This window comes from Crocuta crocuta, unplaced genomic scaffold (assembly GCF_008692635.1).
Source record: "Crocuta crocuta isolate KB4526 unplaced genomic scaffold, BGI_CrCroc_1.0 scaffold197, whole genome shotgun sequence".
NCBI classification, from domain to species: Eukaryota; Metazoa; Chordata; class Mammalia; order Carnivora; family Hyaenidae; genus Crocuta; species Crocuta crocuta.
This window is the reverse complement of record NW_027532002.1, coordinates 6917914-6937468: the sequence shown is the minus strand read 5'-3', so window position 1 is coordinate 6937468 and position 19555 is coordinate 6917914. Positions and strand designations below refer to the sequence as shown.

At 41.6% G+C, this 19555-nt stretch overlaps 1 protein-coding gene across 1 annotated transcript in view; it reads left to right on the top strand.

Annotated features, from left to right (window-relative positions):
• Positions 1-19555, top strand: part of CHN2 (chimerin 2) — a 304029-nt gene that overhangs the window by 275380 nt on the left and 9094 nt on the right. Inside the window, exons 8-9 of the mRNA XM_077775468.1 lie at positions 11037-11121; positions 15500-15673. Of these exons, the coding sequence (XP_077631594.1) occupies positions 11037-11121; positions 15500-15673 (259 nt within the window). The remainder of the gene's footprint in view (positions 1-11036; positions 11122-15499; positions 15674-19555) is intronic.

Sequence of the window (19555 nt, the reverse complement as noted above, 5' to 3'; positions counted from 1 at the left end):
CAGACTGGGGGTGAGTGATGCCCCAGTTGACACACCCGGCTCTCTGGCAACATCTACAGAGCAGGCTTCTCTGGGAAACCCAGTCTCCCGTCACAGACCGAGCGGTTCCCCTCGGCTGTTTCTCTTACATCTGAAAAGGTTCACTTCAAGGTCAGTATTTCATCTGATCTTGCAAGAGGGAAAGGTCCAAAGTTTAACCCAATTTCTCATGAGTTCAATGTCACATGATTACGAGAAAAGCAGTAGATGACAGGAAGAACCCTTGGCTGAGCCCTGGAGGCCAAGGGCAGCTGACCCTCCAGGTGACTATGGACAAGCCCTTGGGGTGACTCTGGGCAGAAGCTAGACTACATGACCCCCAAAACCCAGCGACCTATAGCCAGAAGTCCCCTCTTCTATGCTAAGACAAAGCTGCCTTTGACCCAAAGAGCCCTTTTAAAATCAAAGTAAAAGATAAAGTTCTCATTTAAAAAAAAATGTTTAATGTTTTTTTGAGAGAGAGAGAGAGAGACAGAGTATGAGTGGAGGAGGGAAAGAGAGAGAGAGAGGGAGACACAAAATCCAAAGCAGGCTCCAGGCTCCCAGCTGTCAGCACAGAGCCCAATGTGGCGCTCGAGCTCGCCAACCAGGAAATCATGACCTGAGCCAAGGTCAGATGCTTAACCGACTGAGCTACCCAGGCGCCCCCTTAAGTTCTCATTTTTAATATAAACAATAAAACAGCCAGCGAGTCCCTATCAAGGTTATTTTGCCCTGTGGGCACATTTCGCAAAGTCTGGGACATTTGTGGCTGTTCCGGCTGAGGGATGCTACTAGCATCTAGCAGGTAGAGGCCAGGGATGCCTCTAAACAGTGTACGGTGACGATTTATCCAGCCCAAAATGTCCCTAGTGCCAAGGTTCAGAAATCTTGACGTACGCCAACGGACACGGAGAAGCAAACTTTCTCGACTGTAGCACATCCCAGATACACTTTCCGTGTCTTACAGTCTCGAACCTGGTCTGAGCTGATTACACACTTGGATGGGGGCTGCGCTGACCCATCAAAACATACTAGTTATGAAATCTCGAGGGAATACAGCCTTCCAGATTCAGCAGCTGTGAGACAAACAACATCCTGCCCATTTAGAGTCAAGTCAGGGGATACTCACCGAACGCCTGAGATTTTTCTTGACAAATCTGGCTCTTGTTTGCACTAAGTGGCCATTCCTGGGCCATGTGTCAAACATACCTTATCTCCCGTAATATCATCTTTTTCTGTTTGGTGTGGTTTTGGAATTCCAGGCAGACCATGTCCCCGTATAATGGTCTTGGACAGACATTCTTCCTGTCTGGGGTATTTTCTTCCTGTCTAGGGTATTTTAGTTACTGCCTTAAAGCTGGCAAAATGTTCTTTTTTCTGAAAAGATATTCTTGAAAATCAATAAACTTCACAGAATGGAAAAAGCTGATTAGTGATTTTTCAAGATACGGGGTACTTCGTTGGGAGAGTAGCCATCATAACTCAACCCTAAATAAAATGCGTTCCGAGAGTGACCTCAGCGTTCCATATAGCCTGCTGTTTAGAGATTGCCCTTGCGGACCCCAAAGAAAATTGAACAATATATCAGCCATGAAAATAAACAGTGGCCCATCACAAAGAGGAAATTAGGCAGTGGGCCTAAAATAATGTTTAACTAACTTTACATTCCCCTCTGTCCCCATTTTGTTTTATTTCCGCGGGAATGTGTACTTGTGGGGACACAGAAGTTATTTGCTCTTCAAAGAGCGTCTGTCTGCATTTGTTTGGCTGGGGAAATGAGATCGAAGGCAGTGGGGATGTACTGATGGGAAAGCATGTTGGTAAATATGGCCAAGGCTCGTAAGCATTAAATGCAGTTTTGATACGCATCATTTTTTAAAAATAGGGGTAAAAAGCGAAATTTTTGAAAATACTGATACAGCCTGTATTTTCCTGAAGCATTCATTAGGCTGGTTTCTATTTTGCCTCTGTAAAGTAAGCATTAGAGCTAGTCTCCTAATTACTAAATACACTCTTTTCTTTCTTTCCTTTTTTAAACATTGTGTTTTCATTTTTACCCCAAGGTGTGGAAATATTTCCCATGCGACTTCTTATCCACTGGAGCTGATGTTTCAGAAAAAAACCTGTCACTCCTTTTTTGCATGACCTTTCATGCCCCCCCCCGGCTGGCCTTTGGCTATGTTGTTTCCTCTTCTTGGAATGTCCTCCCTAAGATGCCCGCCACCCCAGTCCGCACTACTTCCCCACCAGATTCCATCCCTCCTAGTCTGGTGAACTCTTATCCATCCTTCAGAACTCAAATATCATTTTCCCCAGACTTCTCAGCAAGAGTTTATTGTAATTTCTGTTATCCTGCCGTAGGACCATTATTTATGTTGCCTGTTTATTCTTATAAATGAGATCCTCGAGTGCAGGGCGGGCTATGCTCCTCTGAGCCATCTGACTCTGTAAATCCAAAGACTAGTACGGCGCCAGCTTCAAAGTAGGCAGTCGACACGTAAGTATGAAATACACGCGTGAATAATGAGTGGGTGGATAGGTAGAAGACATAGGAAATGACGCATCCCTCTGACCTCCTTCTCCCACTAATTTGTAAAGCCACTTCCGAGATATACCAGTTCTCCAGAGATGTGTGATTCAGTGTCTGACCTTTCTGCTCTGTACTGCTGGTCTGTCTGTCCATCCTTCAGTGTTTTCCTTTTTTGTTACTATAGATGTCTTGATATATGGTCAGATGTATTTTCCGACATTCTTTAACTTATTCAAAATTATTGTGGCTCGGGGCGCCTGGGTGGCTCAGTCGGTTAAGCATCTGACTTCAGCCTAGGGCTCTGTGCTGTCAGCTTAGCACCTGGAGCCTGCTTCGGATTCTGTGTCTTCCCCCCACTCTGACCCTCCCCCATTCTCGCTCTTTTTCTCTCAAAGATACACATTAAAAAAAAATAAAAGCAAAGACAAAATTATAGTAGTTAGTCTTTTTGTCTTTTTTCTTCCATAGGAGTTTTAGAGCCTTCTTACCAGGTTTTGTGAAAAGTACCATGGAAATTTTGACTGAAATTAATATTGGATTTATAGATTTGGGGAGGATAATTTACATATTTATAACATTGAGCATTGCTATGCAAGAATAGAGAATATCTCTCTTCTTATTTATGTCGTTAATGCCTTTAGTTATTTTCTAATTATTTTAGATTGTGTTGTAAATGGAGTCTTTAATTTCATTTTTCAATAAAATGAGTTATTATTTATGTATAGTATGCTTCTGATTTCTTTATATTGCTCTTATATTAAAGAAACTTGATGGCCTGTTTTTTTTCTTTCAAGTATATATTTCTTTGCCTTACTTTATCATGCTGGCTAAATTCTCTGGATCATGCTCAAAAGAAGCATGGACAGCCTTATCTTTTTGCCGACTTTAAGGAAATTATTCTAATATTTCATCTTTAAATATGATAGCCATCACGTGTGTGTCAGAGATACCTTTAATCAACTATTTTTAGGAGAGTTCCCTCTATTCCTAGTATGCTAAGTGCTGTTGTAATGAATGGACATTGAATTTTATTGATGGTTGTGTTCTAATTTTTGAAATGACTATGAGGTTTCTCTCTCTTGTCATTGTGGTGAATTCTAGTGATGTGTTATCTACTTTAAATCCTGGAAATAACCCCCCCTTGGTATGACTTTTCTTTTTTAATATAATGCTACATTCAGTAAGATTTTTTTTAAGATTTTGACATTTGTGGTCATAATTGAAATTGACCTATAATCTTACTTTCATGTTCTTGTATACTTTTTGAGTCAAGATTATATTAGCTCATAAAGTGAATTCTGGACCTTTTCTTCTTCTTTTTACCTCCTCCAATCCGGAATAGTCTATATTAGTTAGAGATGATGTATTAAATATTGGATAAAACTTAAGAAAATCGGGGCACCTGGGTAGCTCAGTCAGTTGGGTGTCCAACTTCGGCTCAGGTCATGATCTCATGGTTCATGGGTTCAAGCCCCGCATTGGGCTCTGTGCTGATAGCTAGCTCAGAGCCTGGAGCCTATTTCGGATTCTGTGTCTCCTTTTCTCTCTGACCCTCCTCTGTTCATGCTGTCTGTCTCTCTCTCTCAGAAATAAATAAAACATAAAAAATTTTTTTTAAAAAAAGTAAGAAAGTCATTTGGGTTCATTAACTATTTGAGGATGGATACTGTACTACAGATTCAGTTATTTGATGGGTATAATTAAATTTAGGTTTTTCCATATTATTTGGGATAATTTTTGATAATTTACACTCTTGAAGAAACTTATCCATGTCAGGAGTGCCTGGGTGGCTCAGTCAGCTAAGCCTCTGACTTCGGCTCAGGTTATGATCTCATAGTTTATGAGTTTGAGCTCCGCATAGGGCTCTGTGCTGACAGCTCAGAGCCTGGAGCCTGCTTCAGATTCTGTCTCCCTCTCTCTGCCCCTTCCCCCCCACATTCTGTGTCTCTCTGTCAAAAATAAATCAACTTTTAAAAAGAAGTATCCATGTCAAGAAAGAAAATTATCCATGTCACAAAACTTTTAATTTTGTTCATATAAAGCTAGTACACTCAAGATTTATATTTTATATCTTTACTGCATTTGCATTTATTTCTCTTTATCACTTGTGTTTTTCTTCTTTGTTATCTTGCCCAAAGTTTGCCTATCTTCTATATTTCTTTTAAAATCACCTTTGAAGGGCAACTGGGTGACTTCAGCTTAGGTCATGATCTCACAGTTAGTGGGTTCGAGCACTGTGTTGGGCTCTGTGCTGACAGCTCAGAGCCTGGAGCCTGCTTCGGATTCTGTGTCTCCCTCTCTCTCTCTGCCCCTTCCTGCTCCTGCTCTCTCTCTCTCTCTCTCTCTCTCTCAAAGATGAATAAACATTCAAAAAAATTAAAAATAGAATCAGCTTTGAGGTTTTTATATTCTTTTTATTTTATTTTTTCTTTCTATCATATTCCACAATAATCTTTATTATTTTTTGTTTTACTTCATTATTTTTCTAGATCCCTAAATAGTATGCTTAGCTTACTAATGTTAAACCTTTAAAAAAGTTTCAACCTATATTTTTTAATACATGCATTGGAAGCTTCTCTACCCCACAAGGAGTGTTTTATTTGTCTTTCAATTCCAAATATTTTGTAATTTCTATTAAGATTTTTTTCTTTGCTGATTTTTAGAACTATTTTAAGTTTCCAAATATACTGGGGTTTGGTATCTATTTTTGATCTTTCATCTTATTGAATTATAGTCAGAATATGGTCTCGATCATATCAGCTCTTTTCTGTGGTTGCCTTGTGGTCAGTTTGTGTAAATATTTCTTGCATTTTTTTTTTTTAAACAGTACATATCCTATAAATTGTTGGATATGAGTTCCCTTTTGTAGCCAGTATGTTAACTATTGATCTATTTGATCTATTAATTTCTATAGATAGATGTTAAAAATCATTGATTATGGATTTGTCAGCCTCTCCTTGTAACTCTTTCCACTTTTACTTTATATTTTTTGAGACCATGTTGTCATGTGCATAACAGCTCAGGATTAGTTTATCTTTAGGGTAAAATTAAATCTCTAATCATTATATAATAACCATCTTTATCACTAATAAAGAAAGTATATATTTTATATCAGGACATTTATTTGGGGTTTCTGTTGGCTAGCATTTTCCAGGCATGTTTTTTCTATCCCTTGACTTTGAACATTTCCACTACATTATGTTTTGAGTGTGCTTCTTGCAAAGGTTTTTTTCAATATCTGCAAATTTCTGTCTTTTATTTGATGTGAGAGCCATCGATATATATTCTGATTAGAGATAAATAAGGATTTTTCACCCCCTCCCATCACTGTACTTTTTTATTGCTGTTTTCTTCTTTCTTGCTTTTCATTGGCTTGATCAAATCTTTATTTCTTTTTCCCTTGTGCATTTTCTAGATTCCATCCCACCCTTTTTGTGTATACTCCAAATCCTAATACATGTGTAATTAACTTAAAATCTTCCTCAGTTAATGAGTAGCTCTACTTACATACCCCAAACGATGAGGACCACAGAATGTTTTGACTTTTCAAAGCCCCTCCAATCTTCCAAGCCATTTTTTCACATTGTTTTTAAGTTCCCTGAAATTAGTCATCTTGTTATTGTTATATGCAGACAGAGCTTGATTAGATCGACCCCTCTTGCCAATTTCTTGCTCACCGTGGCTTCTGGAATCCTGTTCTTGCCACTAGGCTCGGTATGCTTCCTGTAGACCTGTATCCCCCATAGTATTTCTCTGAGTAAGGATCTGTGAGTGAACACTCTTGGCATTTGTCTAGAAAATATTTTTATTTCATCCTCACTCTGGAGTACAGAAGTTAGTTAGGTTGGCAGTCATTTTCTCTGAGCTCTTTGATGAAATTGTTCCATAATCTACTAGCATCTTTTTGCTGAACAGAACTGTTTTCATCATAATTGCTGTCCTTTGGCAAAAATAACTGGGGTAGGTTTTGTTTTGTTTTGTTTTTTAGGAGTTTGCTTGTCCTTTGGTATTCTGCAGTTTCTTTAGAATCTATATAGGTTAGAATATCTTTTTAACTTACTGTGCTTGAGATTCAGTTAGCTTTTCCGAGTCCAAAGGTGTTGTGCTTTTACTAATTCTAGAAAGATCTCAACTGTTGCTCTTTTTGAATATTGCTTCCATGTATGACCTACACCCCATCTCTCAGTTTTTCAAGATCATCTGTTCTTCACTTCCCTCTGCTCTACATTTCCAGCCTCTTATGCCTATTGCATCAATCCCATCAGCAAGGGAACATGCCCTAATGTCTCTCATTTTTTTATGAAAAAAAAATTCTCTTTGACCTCATATCTCCCTGGAGCTATTTCATTGCTCTGCTGAACATCGTAGCCAAATTTCTTGACAAATTTGCCTACGCATTCCTCCACTTCCACATCTCCCATTTATTCTTCATGTCACTTGAGTATGACTTTTGCCCTCACCGATGCCAAGAGACTGCTCTTGCCAAGGTTATCAATAACTTCGTGTGCCTGAACTTCAGTGTTCAGTCCTCATCTAACTGGATCTCTTCCTAGCATTGAATATGGTTGACCACTCCTTCCCCCAAATACTGGTCACCTTTTGGCTTCTGAAGCCCTGGACTCTCTTGGTTCTAAGTCTTGGAGCACACAGAGACCTTGGGTTGAACTCTTACTTTCTTCATTTTCTACTCTCTATCCCTAATAGTTTTTGTCCATCTACACAATGTCAATTACCATTTATTTGTCAGAATGGCCAAATGTATGCCTCCATCCCTTACTCCTCTGAGCTATTGAATTCTATGGAATTCCTGCTCTCATCACCTTTAAACTTAAACTGTCCAGAGCTGAATTCTTGAATTTCTCCCCAAAAGAGTATCTTCCTTGTCTCAGCAAATGTCATCACCATCCACTTGATTTCTAAAGCTAGACTCTAAGAGTCATTCTCCGTTCCTCTTTTCCTCCAAGAGCCACAGTCAACATATAAAGTCTTATGAATTTTGTCTTTAAAATATACCTCAAATCCCTCCACTTCCCAACTCCACCTCCAGCACCCTGATCTTGGATCTCCATCATTTCTCATCTAGAAACTACTACTAGTTTCTCAATCTCTTTCAAACATTCTCCCATCCATTTTCAACATGGTGGTCAGAATATCTTTTTTTTTTTTTTTTTTTTTAATCCTCTTCCCACTTACAGTCCTTCAAGAGCTTCATATTGGACCTAGATTAAAAGAAAATGTATACTCCTTTTTTTTTTTTTTCTAGGAGAGAGAGAGAGAGAGAGACAGCGTGAGCAGGGGAGGGTCAGAGAGAGAGGGAGTCACAGATTGAAACAGGCTCCAGGCTCTGAGCCGGCAGTCAGCACAGAGCCCGACGCGGGGCTCGAACCCACGAACCGCGGGATCATGACCTAAGCAAAAGTCGGACGCTTAACCAACTAAGCCACCCAGGCACGCCAGAAAATGTATACTCCTTAATAAAACCTTCGAGGCCCTTTCCTGCCTTCAGCCTCATCCTAGTTCTCACCACTCACTCTGGTGTTCTGGCCACCCTGGCCTTGAGGTCTCAGTCATAGCAAACTCTTTTGCTTACAGGGCCTCCTAGCTTCCTTCTGCCTGGAATGTTCTCCAACCCTGCTGCCACCAGACTGGCTCTTCTCCCTTCTTCAAACTGAGCGAGGTCACCTTTCCAGAGAAGCCTTCCTGACCACTGTGGATAACACTGGGGACTCTCTTAAGTCTCTCTAGTAACAACCTTCTGTTTTCTTTTATAGCCCTTTCCACACATTTTATTTTATGGATCTTGCAATTTCAACAGTATATGAACAGTCAACTAACTTTGTTACCATTATTAACCACACCATCCCTTTAGTCTTTCTAGTAAAATATGAAGAATCGTTGGATTGCTAAATTTAGGGAAAATGCTCAAATACCAACAGAAGCCCTTACTGAGGGATTCTTTTAGTACCACATTGAGTCCGAGCGAGCCTCTGAATGAACTCTGGCATCTTGGCTTTGTGAGGGTGCAAGCGCTCCCTGGGATAGATTCTCAGCATTCCTGCAAGGAGGCTTTGTCATAGCTGAATGTCCTTTCCCGACAGCACAGTTACCCATTTTTAGTAAAAACAATTCTGAGAGGTGTTTTTTTTTCCATTGTTTTTCAAAGCAGAAATACTATACTGGGCAGTTTGCATGTGATAAACTGAAATACCAAAAGACTACTATAGGGGCGACTGGGTGGCTCAGTCAGTTAAGTGTCCAACTTCGGCTCAGGTCATGATCCCATGGTGCGTGGGTTCCAGCCCCACGTCGGGCTCTGTGCTGACAGCTCAGAGCCTGGACCCTGCTTCAGATTCTGTATCTCCCTCTCTCTCTCTCAGAAATAAAAACATTAAAAAAATTTTTTAAATAACAACAAAGACTACTGTAACTTAGCTTCATTGCTTAGAAGACATGGTCATAAATTGTTTTTTGTTTTCTTTAACTGGTGCACTCTCTCTACAAGTCTGTGAGTTCTGGAAGACGGGAACTAGGTCTGTTTTGTTTCCCACTTTATGTATATCCAGTTACTGGCATATATAAATCAATAAAGATCTCAAAATGATGTTTCTAAAATTATATTTTATTTTAATTTTAAATAAACCCTACATGCAACGTGGGGCTCAAACTCATGACTCTGAGATCGAGAGTTGTATGTTCTGGGGCGCCTGGGTGGCTTAGTTGGTTAAGTGCTGACTTCAGCTCAGGTCATGATCTCACAGTTTGTGAGTTCAAACCCCGCATCGGGCTCCGTGCTGACAGCTTGGAACCTGGACCCTGTTTCTGATTCTGTCTCTGTCTCTCTCTTTCTCTCTGCCCCTCCCCTGCTTGTGCTTTCTCTCTCTCTCAAAAATAAAATAATTTTTTTTTAATAGTAAAAAAAAAAGTTGCACACTCTACTGTTCAAGTCATCCTGGCGCCCCTGATGTTTCTTTCTTTCTCTCTCTCTCTCTCTCTCTTTTTTTTTTCTTCTTCTTTTTTTTAAGTAGAGCCTTAGGGGCGCCTGGGTGCTTCTGTTGATTAAGCGGCCAACTTCGACTCAGGTCATGATCTTGCAGTTTGTGGGTTCGAGCCCCGGGTTGGGCTCTGTGCTGACAGCTCCAAGCCTGGAGCCTATTTCAGATTCTATGTCTCCCAGTCTATGGCCATACCACCCTGAATGCACCCAATCTCATCAGATTCTATGTCTCCCTCTCTCTGTGTCCCTCCCCTGCTCATTCTCTGCCTCTCAAAAATAAAACGTTGAAAAAATTAATTAAAAAAAATAAAAGTATTGCTCCGATGATCATCTTCCCAAATGGTATCATAGTTGTCATCCTCGTATCTTTTTGTGTTCAATAAAAGTAGTATACTGGCCTCCCAGTCTGCTAAAGAAATAATATTGTCTGCATTTCTTTTATTTGTTGATGAGGCTTAAAACTTTCGAAACCCTTAGTAATGTCTCATAATATTTTAATTTTGTAAAAGTAGGTTTGTATGTCTCCAAGTAGACCTCCTGTTATGGAGTTTGGCCTACCATGGCCACGTCTGCTTTCAAGGAATCTCCTGGTTCTGTGTCTTGAAGCTCACTGGTATTAGAGAATGTGTTTTGCTTTGTTTTGTTTTGTTTTTTAAATCATGCCTTACTACATGGTCTAGTCACAAGAGGACCTGTACCTGAATAACTAAAGATAAAACCATCATATTCATGATATTCAAAATATTTAATGGTGTGGGGCATTAACCAATGAGACTTGGGCCTTGGCCAATCAGAAAGGACTTTCAGTTTACACACGCGTTGGCCACACCCGGGCGGGCTGAATCCAGACCCTGTCTCTGAGGAAGGCAAGTCTATAGACCCTATTGGTAGCCTTCATTTTCAGCCAACTCTTCTTTTTAATGCCTGGTCTTGGTTTTTGTGTTTTTGTGTGTGTTTTGTTTTGTTTTGTTTTTCTTTTGAGGGGGAAGTGGCTCAAAGACTTAGAAGCTTTTAATTTTCCCATAATCATGTCTTATTTATACCTGCCTGGATATTCTCCACATGGAGCAACTTTGGTCAAAAGGACACAGTAATTGAGTTCTGCCTTCCAGAACTTGCTGAGCTAAATGCAGGTTATAGTGACTGGCCCAGGCTATCTTGGGTTTGTCTACATGGTGCCTTGTTTGGGGTGGTGAGCATCTCATTCCTTAGCTGATGGCACGGCCCTATAATCTTACTGTCGCTCCACATTCCTTTGTAACTCTGGCCTAGGGCACGGTGGGCCGGGGAGGATTTTCAAAGATCAAAGCACATCTTTATTTTCTCTGGTCTGTTTGTAACCCCACCTCACTGGAAAGAAAAGGCCCAGGGAGGGATATTCACTCCCACTGAGGTCTCTGTTTCTTGACATCAGTTATGTATTTCATGTCTGAGGCCACCTGCCTTCAACTAAATGAATGTTCTCACATTTTTCTTCTTTTTGGATCACAGGTCCACACGTTCCGAGGCCCACACTGGTGTGAATACTGTGCCAACTTCATGTGGGGGCTCATCGCCCAAGGGGTTCGGTGCTCAGGTAGACACGGAACTTCCTGCATCCTTTTCCATTTACATTAAGCACCGTAACGTTGAGCTGGCAATCGTTTCTCCAGAGTTGGGAAATAGACCCAGATTAGCTCCAAAATCTAGCTTTCTGGAAGGTTTAAGGCATCTCTCTGCCTAACAGAGAGACTCTTTTAGGTGTCTGCTGGAATGAGAAGGAATATCTCATGTTTATGTAAGAAAAGAAAAAAAAAATCCAAGCAAGTACATTTTCTTTTTTTTTTTTTTTTATTTATTTCTAGGAGAGAGAGAGAGACAGCGTGAGCAGGGGAGGGTCAGAGAGAGAGGGAGACACAGACTGAAACAGGCTCCAGGCTCTGAGCTGGCAGTCAGCACAGAGCCCGACGCGGGGCTCGAACCCACGAACCGCGAGATCATGACCTAAGCGAAAGTCAGACGCTTAACCGACTAAGCCACCCAGGCGCCCCGCAAGTACATTTTCTTATGCACCTGCCTGCCATCCAAAATAGGCAGTAGTCCTTAAGTGGTCCGATTCCAATGGAATTGCAAGAAAGAAAAACTATATGTCCTTCCCATCCCCACTTTACTACAAAAGGCAGGGCATAAACATAGACTGGTGAACATTTTCCACACACCAGGCATTGTGCTAAGCACTTTTGCTTATCATGCCATTTAGCCTCATCAAAAGACCCTCCAGAGTTGCAATTATTCTCCCTATTGAATAAATGAAGAAACTGAGGCTTAGGGGTAGTCATTAATTGCTCTCAGCCATGTAGTAAGTGGTGGAAAATGGATTCAGCTCCAGAACTCATGCTCAGTATTTTTCTGCTATCAGATGAGCAGTGCAGCTAAAGACCTGATTGGATAGCACGTATTTTCAAAGCACTTTGAAACCCTCATAGTTTTTCCACCTAGAACTGGACACACACACCCAGTGCTGACGCATACCTAGCATAGGACACGTCTTACTACAAACAGCTAACACAAGAGCCAGGAATTGCCAAATTAATGTGTAAGTGGGCTTCCTAATTCCGCTCCCCACATTCTTTTCTGGTAAGCCGTTCCGCCAGGAGCAAGAATAGCCTCCTGAGGTGTTCTGATTGGGTTTCCGCCAACACCATGTCTCACTTCTTCCCTGCTAGGGCATTTTAAAAATAATTCTTATGGAGCATTTAAAGTAAAGTAAGCTAATGACACAGTACTTTGCCATCCTGCCCATTCTGGTTCACAGGATTGTGGGACCTGAAATCCTTCCTTTGCTTAGAAAGGTCCACCTTAGCTTCTATTGTTTAGATACAGCAGTCACTGGTAGTCATACCTGGATGGTTCAAGTAGTGTTTGTGTGTGTGGTTTGATGCTACCTGCCCCCATCGGAGATCCAGGAGACAAACAGCAAACGGGCTCAGAGGCAGCCTCTCCAGGAATGTTCCGGATACCCCCACTTAACACTCACCGGGAGTTACAGAGCATCTCACGGCTCAACCACTGAGCAAAGTGGTAGACGATCTGAATTACTCAGTGGTCATCAGTTCGGGCTGTCCGGATTATACCTACCAAAAATATCCTGATTGCCGGTATTACCCATTTGAGCAGCAAATCAGTCCAAAGTCAATATTATAAGAAGAAAACTCTGGAATTTGGATTAGCTGGGAATAGCAACTTTCTCTGGGATAAAAGGGTTTCTTTCTTCTTCTTTTTTTTTTTTTTTTTATAAAACATATTCTGAGGTTAAAATGTTAATACTCTCCAATGGCCACTGCTTGGCCTCATATTTCCTCTTGAACAGCAGGAAAACTCAAAACTGCTCATTAAAGGTTAGGAATAGACATCACTGCCTCTCAACTCTCTGTATTTTACATGTTTTAAATGCTTTTTAAAATGAACTAGACTTTATTTATAGCATCTGGACTTGTAGTCGTTTGCAAATACTGAATATTTTTATATGTTACGAAGCATCTTGCTTTTAATAAAATCTGTGTTTCACTCTACAGAAACACACTGTTGCTTCAGATCTTAAAATGAAATTTGTAAGGAAATTAAAAATAGGATTATCATGTAATCCAGCAATTCCCCTTCTGGGTCTATACCCCAAAGAACTGAAAGCAGGCACTCAAACAGATATTTGGACACCTCTTTTTATAATAGCATTATTTACAACAGCCAAAAGGGAGAAGCAACCCAAACATCCATCAATAGATAAACCAAATGTGGTGTATCCATACAGTGAGATCATAGTCAGGCTTAAAAAGGAAGGAAATCCTGTCCTATCCTGTCATATTAATAAACCTTAAGGGCATCATGCTAAGTGAAAGAAGCCAGTCACAAAAGGACAAATGCTAAGGATTCCACTTATATGGGGTATCAAAAGTAGTCAAATTCAGGGACACCTCAGTGGCTCAGTCAGTTAAGATCTGATTGTGGTTTCAGCTCAGGTCATGATCTCACAGTTTATGGGATTGAGCCCCTCGTCAGATATCATGCTAACAGAGCAGAGTCTTTTGGGATTCTCTCCCTCCCTCCCTCCCTCCTTCCCTCTCTCTCCCTCTCTCTCCCCCCCTCTCCCTCTCTCTCTCTCTCTCCCTCTCTCCCTCTCCCTCCCTCCCCCCTCCCGCCCTCTGTCTCTCTCCAACACCTCCCGCCCCCCAAAATAAATTAAAAAAAGAAAATAGTCAAATTCATAGAAACAAAGTAGAACGTGGTTGCCAGGGGCCAGGTGGAGGTGGGTCTGGGAGTTCCTGTTTCATGAATACAGAGTTTCAATTTGGGAAGATGGAAGTTCTAGAGATGGGTAGTAGTGACAGTTGCATACAATGTGAAGGTACTTAATGCACTGAATTGTACACTTAGAAATGGTTAAATGGTGAATTTATGTTACATATATGTTATCTCAACGTTTGGGCATTGTTTTGAATGAAATTTATAAGAACACCGTAAAACTTACTAGTGAAATAATAAGATCTGGTCAGGCAGCCTTATGTTTTCTATCACGTTTGCCATTTCTTTTATTTCATTCATATGTAGTGTTCACCACACTTCAGAGTATATACACAGATGAATTGAGTTGATCCTTATGATAATCCTAGGAGTAGGTGCTATGATCATCCTTATTTTATATAAAAAAAAAAAAAAAAGGATCCAAACAAGAAAATAAACCAGTTCTATTTGGTTCTGTTTGCTCAGATTTATATCCACTAAGTAGATCTATCAAAATATTATTGAAGTTTACTTGGGCTTTGTTGAATTTCTCATGTTGATAAAGCTAAGATGATTAAGAACTGTTTTTGTTTTTCCTTTGGAAGGAATATAGGCAGAACTCAGCCTAAAAATTACATGAAGATCATGTAATAATGCTTTCCAAAAATTGTTTTTTGATGATTTTATCAAAGTTCAGATTTTCTCAAATCCTTAGTATGGTTAAGTGCTTTTTGTTATTGTTGTTAAACAGCTGATTATAATATTCATTGTGTGTGTGTGTGTGTGTGTGTGTGTGACATATATGGGCTTTGACTAGACAGCACATCAACTTTGAACAACTTAAGCATTAAATTTTTATTTTCCAGAATATAGACTGGGAATTGTGTCTTGTTATTGTTAGAGAAATTCTGTCAGTGGATACCAACTGCTAACGAGGCTTTTAATGTGTTCATTGAACTTAAAAGTCCCTTTTCAGCTTCGGATCTTGATAGGAGATAATTACTCTAATTATCACATTACATAGCATTGTTCTAAATTGTAAACTCCCAGGTACTCCCACCGGTATCTAGTTAGACATTATTTCTACCCACAGGTGTCTAAATAAGGCAAGTAGAAAGAAAAATGGCCCACCCAAGCTGCCCAAGAAGGGGAAGGTACTAGCAACTACGGACAGTGCTGCAGGAAAGGGAAAGAAGATGCCAGTGGTCATGGGTCCCAGAGACCAAAGATCAGAGATTCCTACAGAGAGAGTAATCATGTCTTCCACAACAGGAGCATCCGGAACTTTAGGAAAACAACCTAGCATAAGTCCTACATGCCCTTTACGAGCCAAGACGAGCTCTAGGAATCCAAACCCACAAGTCCACAGATGGACCCAAAGGTTCCAGTCCCAAAAGAGAAACAAGAAAGCGCAAACCTAGCTAATCATCAGAACTAAACAATCTCAGTGAAATGTTCTATTCTTAAGGCCCAACAACAGAAAAGGCTAGATGAGAAAAATGGAATTCTCTAAGAGTTTTGTGAGTAAAGATAAGTCATACTCACGTGTGGAGAACATCACCCCCAAATGGGATGGATGTTCCAGAAAGATACAGCGAACCCTTGGGTGTTTTCATTTTTGTTTTTGGTAACATGTAATTTGTGCTGAGCTTTGACAAAAGGGCCGGGCAAGGCTAATGTGGCTTCTCTGTTTACAGACTGTGGATTGAACGTACATAAACAATGTTCCAAGCATGTTCCCAATGACTGTCAACCTGATCTCAAGAGGATCAAGAAGGTGTACTGTTGTGACCTCACAACACTTGTTAAGGCTCACAACACTCAGAGACCCATGGTGGTGGACTTATGCATACGGGAGATTGAAGCAAGAGGTTTGGAAAAAACTCCTTATTATGTGATCTTATTTTTACTGTTTCTTTATAGTGTTGTCAAGGAAACCTCCTTATAACTGTTAAATTGACTCTCCACTATTGATGTTGGGGAAATGATCTGCCCCAACACACACACATACACGTGCACACACACGCACAGAAATAAGCTAGATCCAACCAGTGACATCAGTTTCTGTTTTGTACCTAAACCTTGCATGTATGCATTCAACATGTTTGCTAAGCATTTATTAGGTGCTACACATTGATATAATGTCACAGTTCTCACCTTCCAGAAATGGATACTGTAGTGTGCATAATCAGAGGGGTAGGGGTTCCGGGTGACTCAGTCAGTTAAGCGTTGGACTTCAGCTCACTCTGACTTCAGCTCAGGTCATGATCTCACAGTTTGTGAGTTCGAGCCTTGCACTGGGCTCTGTGCTGACAGCTCAGAGCCTGGAGCCTGCTTCAGATTCTGTGTCTCCCTCTCTCTTTGCCCCTCCTCCACTCACCCTCTGTTTCTCTCTCTTTCTCAAAAATAAATGTTAAAGAGAAAAGAATCAGAGGGGTAAATAAATCAATATTGAAGGTGTGTGTATTCAAAACACCATGCAGTCACAGAAGAAAACATTTCAATGCTATTTGAGGACAGCCCAGAGAGGGTTTATGGCAGAGGTGAGGTCTGCATGGAGTCTTCAAAAGTGATCCCTTTAAAAAAGAAAAAAAAATGATCCCTTTAAATAAGTAAAAAAGCTATTGATCAACACATACATGTCCTACCATATAGAAATTCACTGCTAGTATTGGTTCTGTTTGTTTTAAAGAGGAAAATGAAATATTAAAAAGATCTAGGTAAAGAAAAATCAAGAACCCAGATAGAAACATTTCAATGAAGAGGTTTTTCATAGTATGACTGACTCCCATTTTCCTTTATGTGTACTTTGTTGGGCTACTCTGCAGTATCAAAATTTCAGTGATATGATGGATCAAGCCTGTTTGGGCAGAACTTGGATTGCTGGGTGTAACTTGGATAATTAGAGCAGGAATAAAGGCCAGAGGCTTTAACCATTTTTGCCATGTAGGGACTCTGCTGTAGTTGGGACCTGTTATTGTGTCCAAACTGGCTTAATATAATCTACACATATTTCTGCATTGGCCAACTATCCCACTCTTTCCAAAACAAAACAAGAGAGGACATTATAGTTTGTTATCCCAAGCCTTATAGAGGAAACTATTCCCTTTTTCACATAGGATGAAAACTAGAGCTATTCTGTTACCTTAACACTAGCTCATTTAATCACAACTTGTAAGAAATGCCTTCTGTCTTTTGACTGCTGTATATGTCAGAATTCAGTGGGTGCTTTGGGATCTGGGGAAGGTATTGCTGCAGGGGCTGAGCTAGGTAAGAGTCGAGAAGGGGATGCCCTGCCTCTGGATGAGTAGCTGGGAAAAGTATCCCTGGGTCCTATCGTTTAGAGGGCACTGCAAGTTGGGGTCAGAGCATCAGCCTCTCCAGAGCCTGGACTCAGGACCTCAGCTTCTCTGGAGAAGCTGGTCTCATCCCACAGTGATCCTCGTCAGAGGCAACGAATGCCTCGAGCAAAGTTACCGCCATGTCTAATGTCTGATGTGTCCATGGGGAACATCGCACTAAGCACGACTAGTACAAGAGCTGTAATGCACAGATTAGGAATGTCCACCAGGGAAGCCACAGCGAAGGAATTGGAGCTTCAGGCACTGGCATCCTGCACGTGTGAGCAGAACCAGAGAACAGGCTGGAAGAAATTCACATGACTCCCGTCCGCAGCTTTGCTACCGCCTCTGCCAAAGTCTCATCTCGTGGTCCATCCAGTGCAAATTCCATATTGCAAATGCTCTTTCTTGGCCATCTGTTTCTGCATGATGTCCCAAAGCAAAAGGTCGTGGACATGGAGTTAGACTCCCAGCCCTGTCTCACACTCACTGTGGTGTGACCTTGGCCAAGTTGCCTGCTCCATTTGAATGTTTCCTCACCCATCAAGTGAATGGAATCAGTCACCTCTCATACGGTGGTTGTGAGGGTTAAAATGAGCTGATCCATATAAATAACCTAGAACAGGGCCCAACATATAGGACTCAACCTTCATTATTTCTTTTACCTTTTCTTAACATGACCACCTGTCCTAACGCCACATCCAAAGGTGTCTGTCTGGCTGCCTTACTCCCCACGTGTGTTCCCGTGCTGTCATGGAGACCCCAAACCACAGCGTATGCAACAAGCCAGAAATCCGTTTCTCTCCAGTAACAGTCCCGACACTGGAAGCAGACCAGGGCTAGGTGAGCAGCTCCCTGAGGGCAGGAGCCCAGGCCCTGCAACTTGGTGCTCTGTCGTCCTCGAGAGCTGCCCTGGTCTCAGGTGGCCACAACCATCCCGTCGGCGTGCCAGCCAAGGGCAGAGAGGCAGGCACGCTCTTTCTCTTCAAGTCTGCCACCCAGGCACAGTACACAGCACTTCTGCTTTCTTCACATTAGCCAGAATGTAATGGCCGTGGCAATGGATGCTGTTCTGAAAATGAAAGTTTCCACCACAGCAGAGGAAGGGGAGAACTGATCTTGCAAGGGGAGCTGGAAGCCTGGCAGACTCCAGTCTATCTTTCATGCCTTCCTTCAAAAACAGCTCTTCAGTAAGACCTTCTCCATGGTCTCTTCCATCAACAAACAGGCAGGGTTAGTCTTCACTGCATTGGGCTCCTGTGTGCCACCGTGTCCTCGCCTGTGTCACGCGCAGGTTACAACCACAGTGCGGCATGCTGACAGGCACCGCTAACCAGAACAGCATGCCGCCAGTTCTCTCTCATCTTGTGGACCAACCCAGTTAATCAGTATGGCAACCTGGGCAACCATACTGAGATGCGTTCCGAGACTGAGTGGGGCTCAGTGGGAGATGCAGCTGAGGTCCGTGAAGAAGGTCTCTGATGGTCAGAGGGGAGGCACAACAGGATGCACGCCATGCATTTGTTGTCTCTGATGCAGACTCTTATATATGGCAGGTAGCATATACGTGATATTTCCCAAGTGAGAAACAGGAAAGAACATACTTCTATACAGCGAAAGTTCCTGTTATCAAGAGCTCGACACACTATTCTGCAACAGCTGTAGAAGCTTTTTCTCCACTTATTTTTGCTGTAGCTACAGTTTGATAGCAGCTAGTTTCTTACGCGCAAGGTCTGAGATCTGACCCTCTATCCCTGTGGGTACACTGGGGACCTGGCGAGACCTTAGGACATATCTTAACAAATCACTAAGATCTAGGAGTAGAAATCACATCTTCTTAGCCCAAATATACAGCAATCAGGTTTCCAGAATCATCGCTCAAATTTTATTTTTCCACATCTGTTTGTACGATCCTTTATCTGAAGGAGTAATAATGAATGAATCAATCATGTTTAGTTAAGCATTGAACATAGGATCATATGTACGATGAGACAAAAAAGGCTGTAAAATTTAGATTGTTTCGGTAAAGTCAAGATAATATATGTCAGACACATGTGTCCGCATATGTGTATATACCTAGCACCGTGCTGCACGCAGTAGGGCACATGGGTTAAGATGATGCTGGGGAGAGCACGGACTGCCACCTGAAGGAGCGAAATCTCATCCAGTCGTCTGATGAACAAAGGAAGCCGGAGGCCAAGGTTGATGAGAATCTGAAATGGGAGCTCCCTTTGTGAAGCCAGGCAGGAAGACGACCAGATCCCCGAGGTCTCCACTGCAGCCCAAGCAAATAAAGACAGAGTTGCCTGGGAACTGAGATGGGCAGGCCCAGCGACAGCTCTGTTCAGTGTGACAGTGTGTGACATACAAGAGCACTGACTGTATTTTTCTCATTTATAGCACACCATGTAT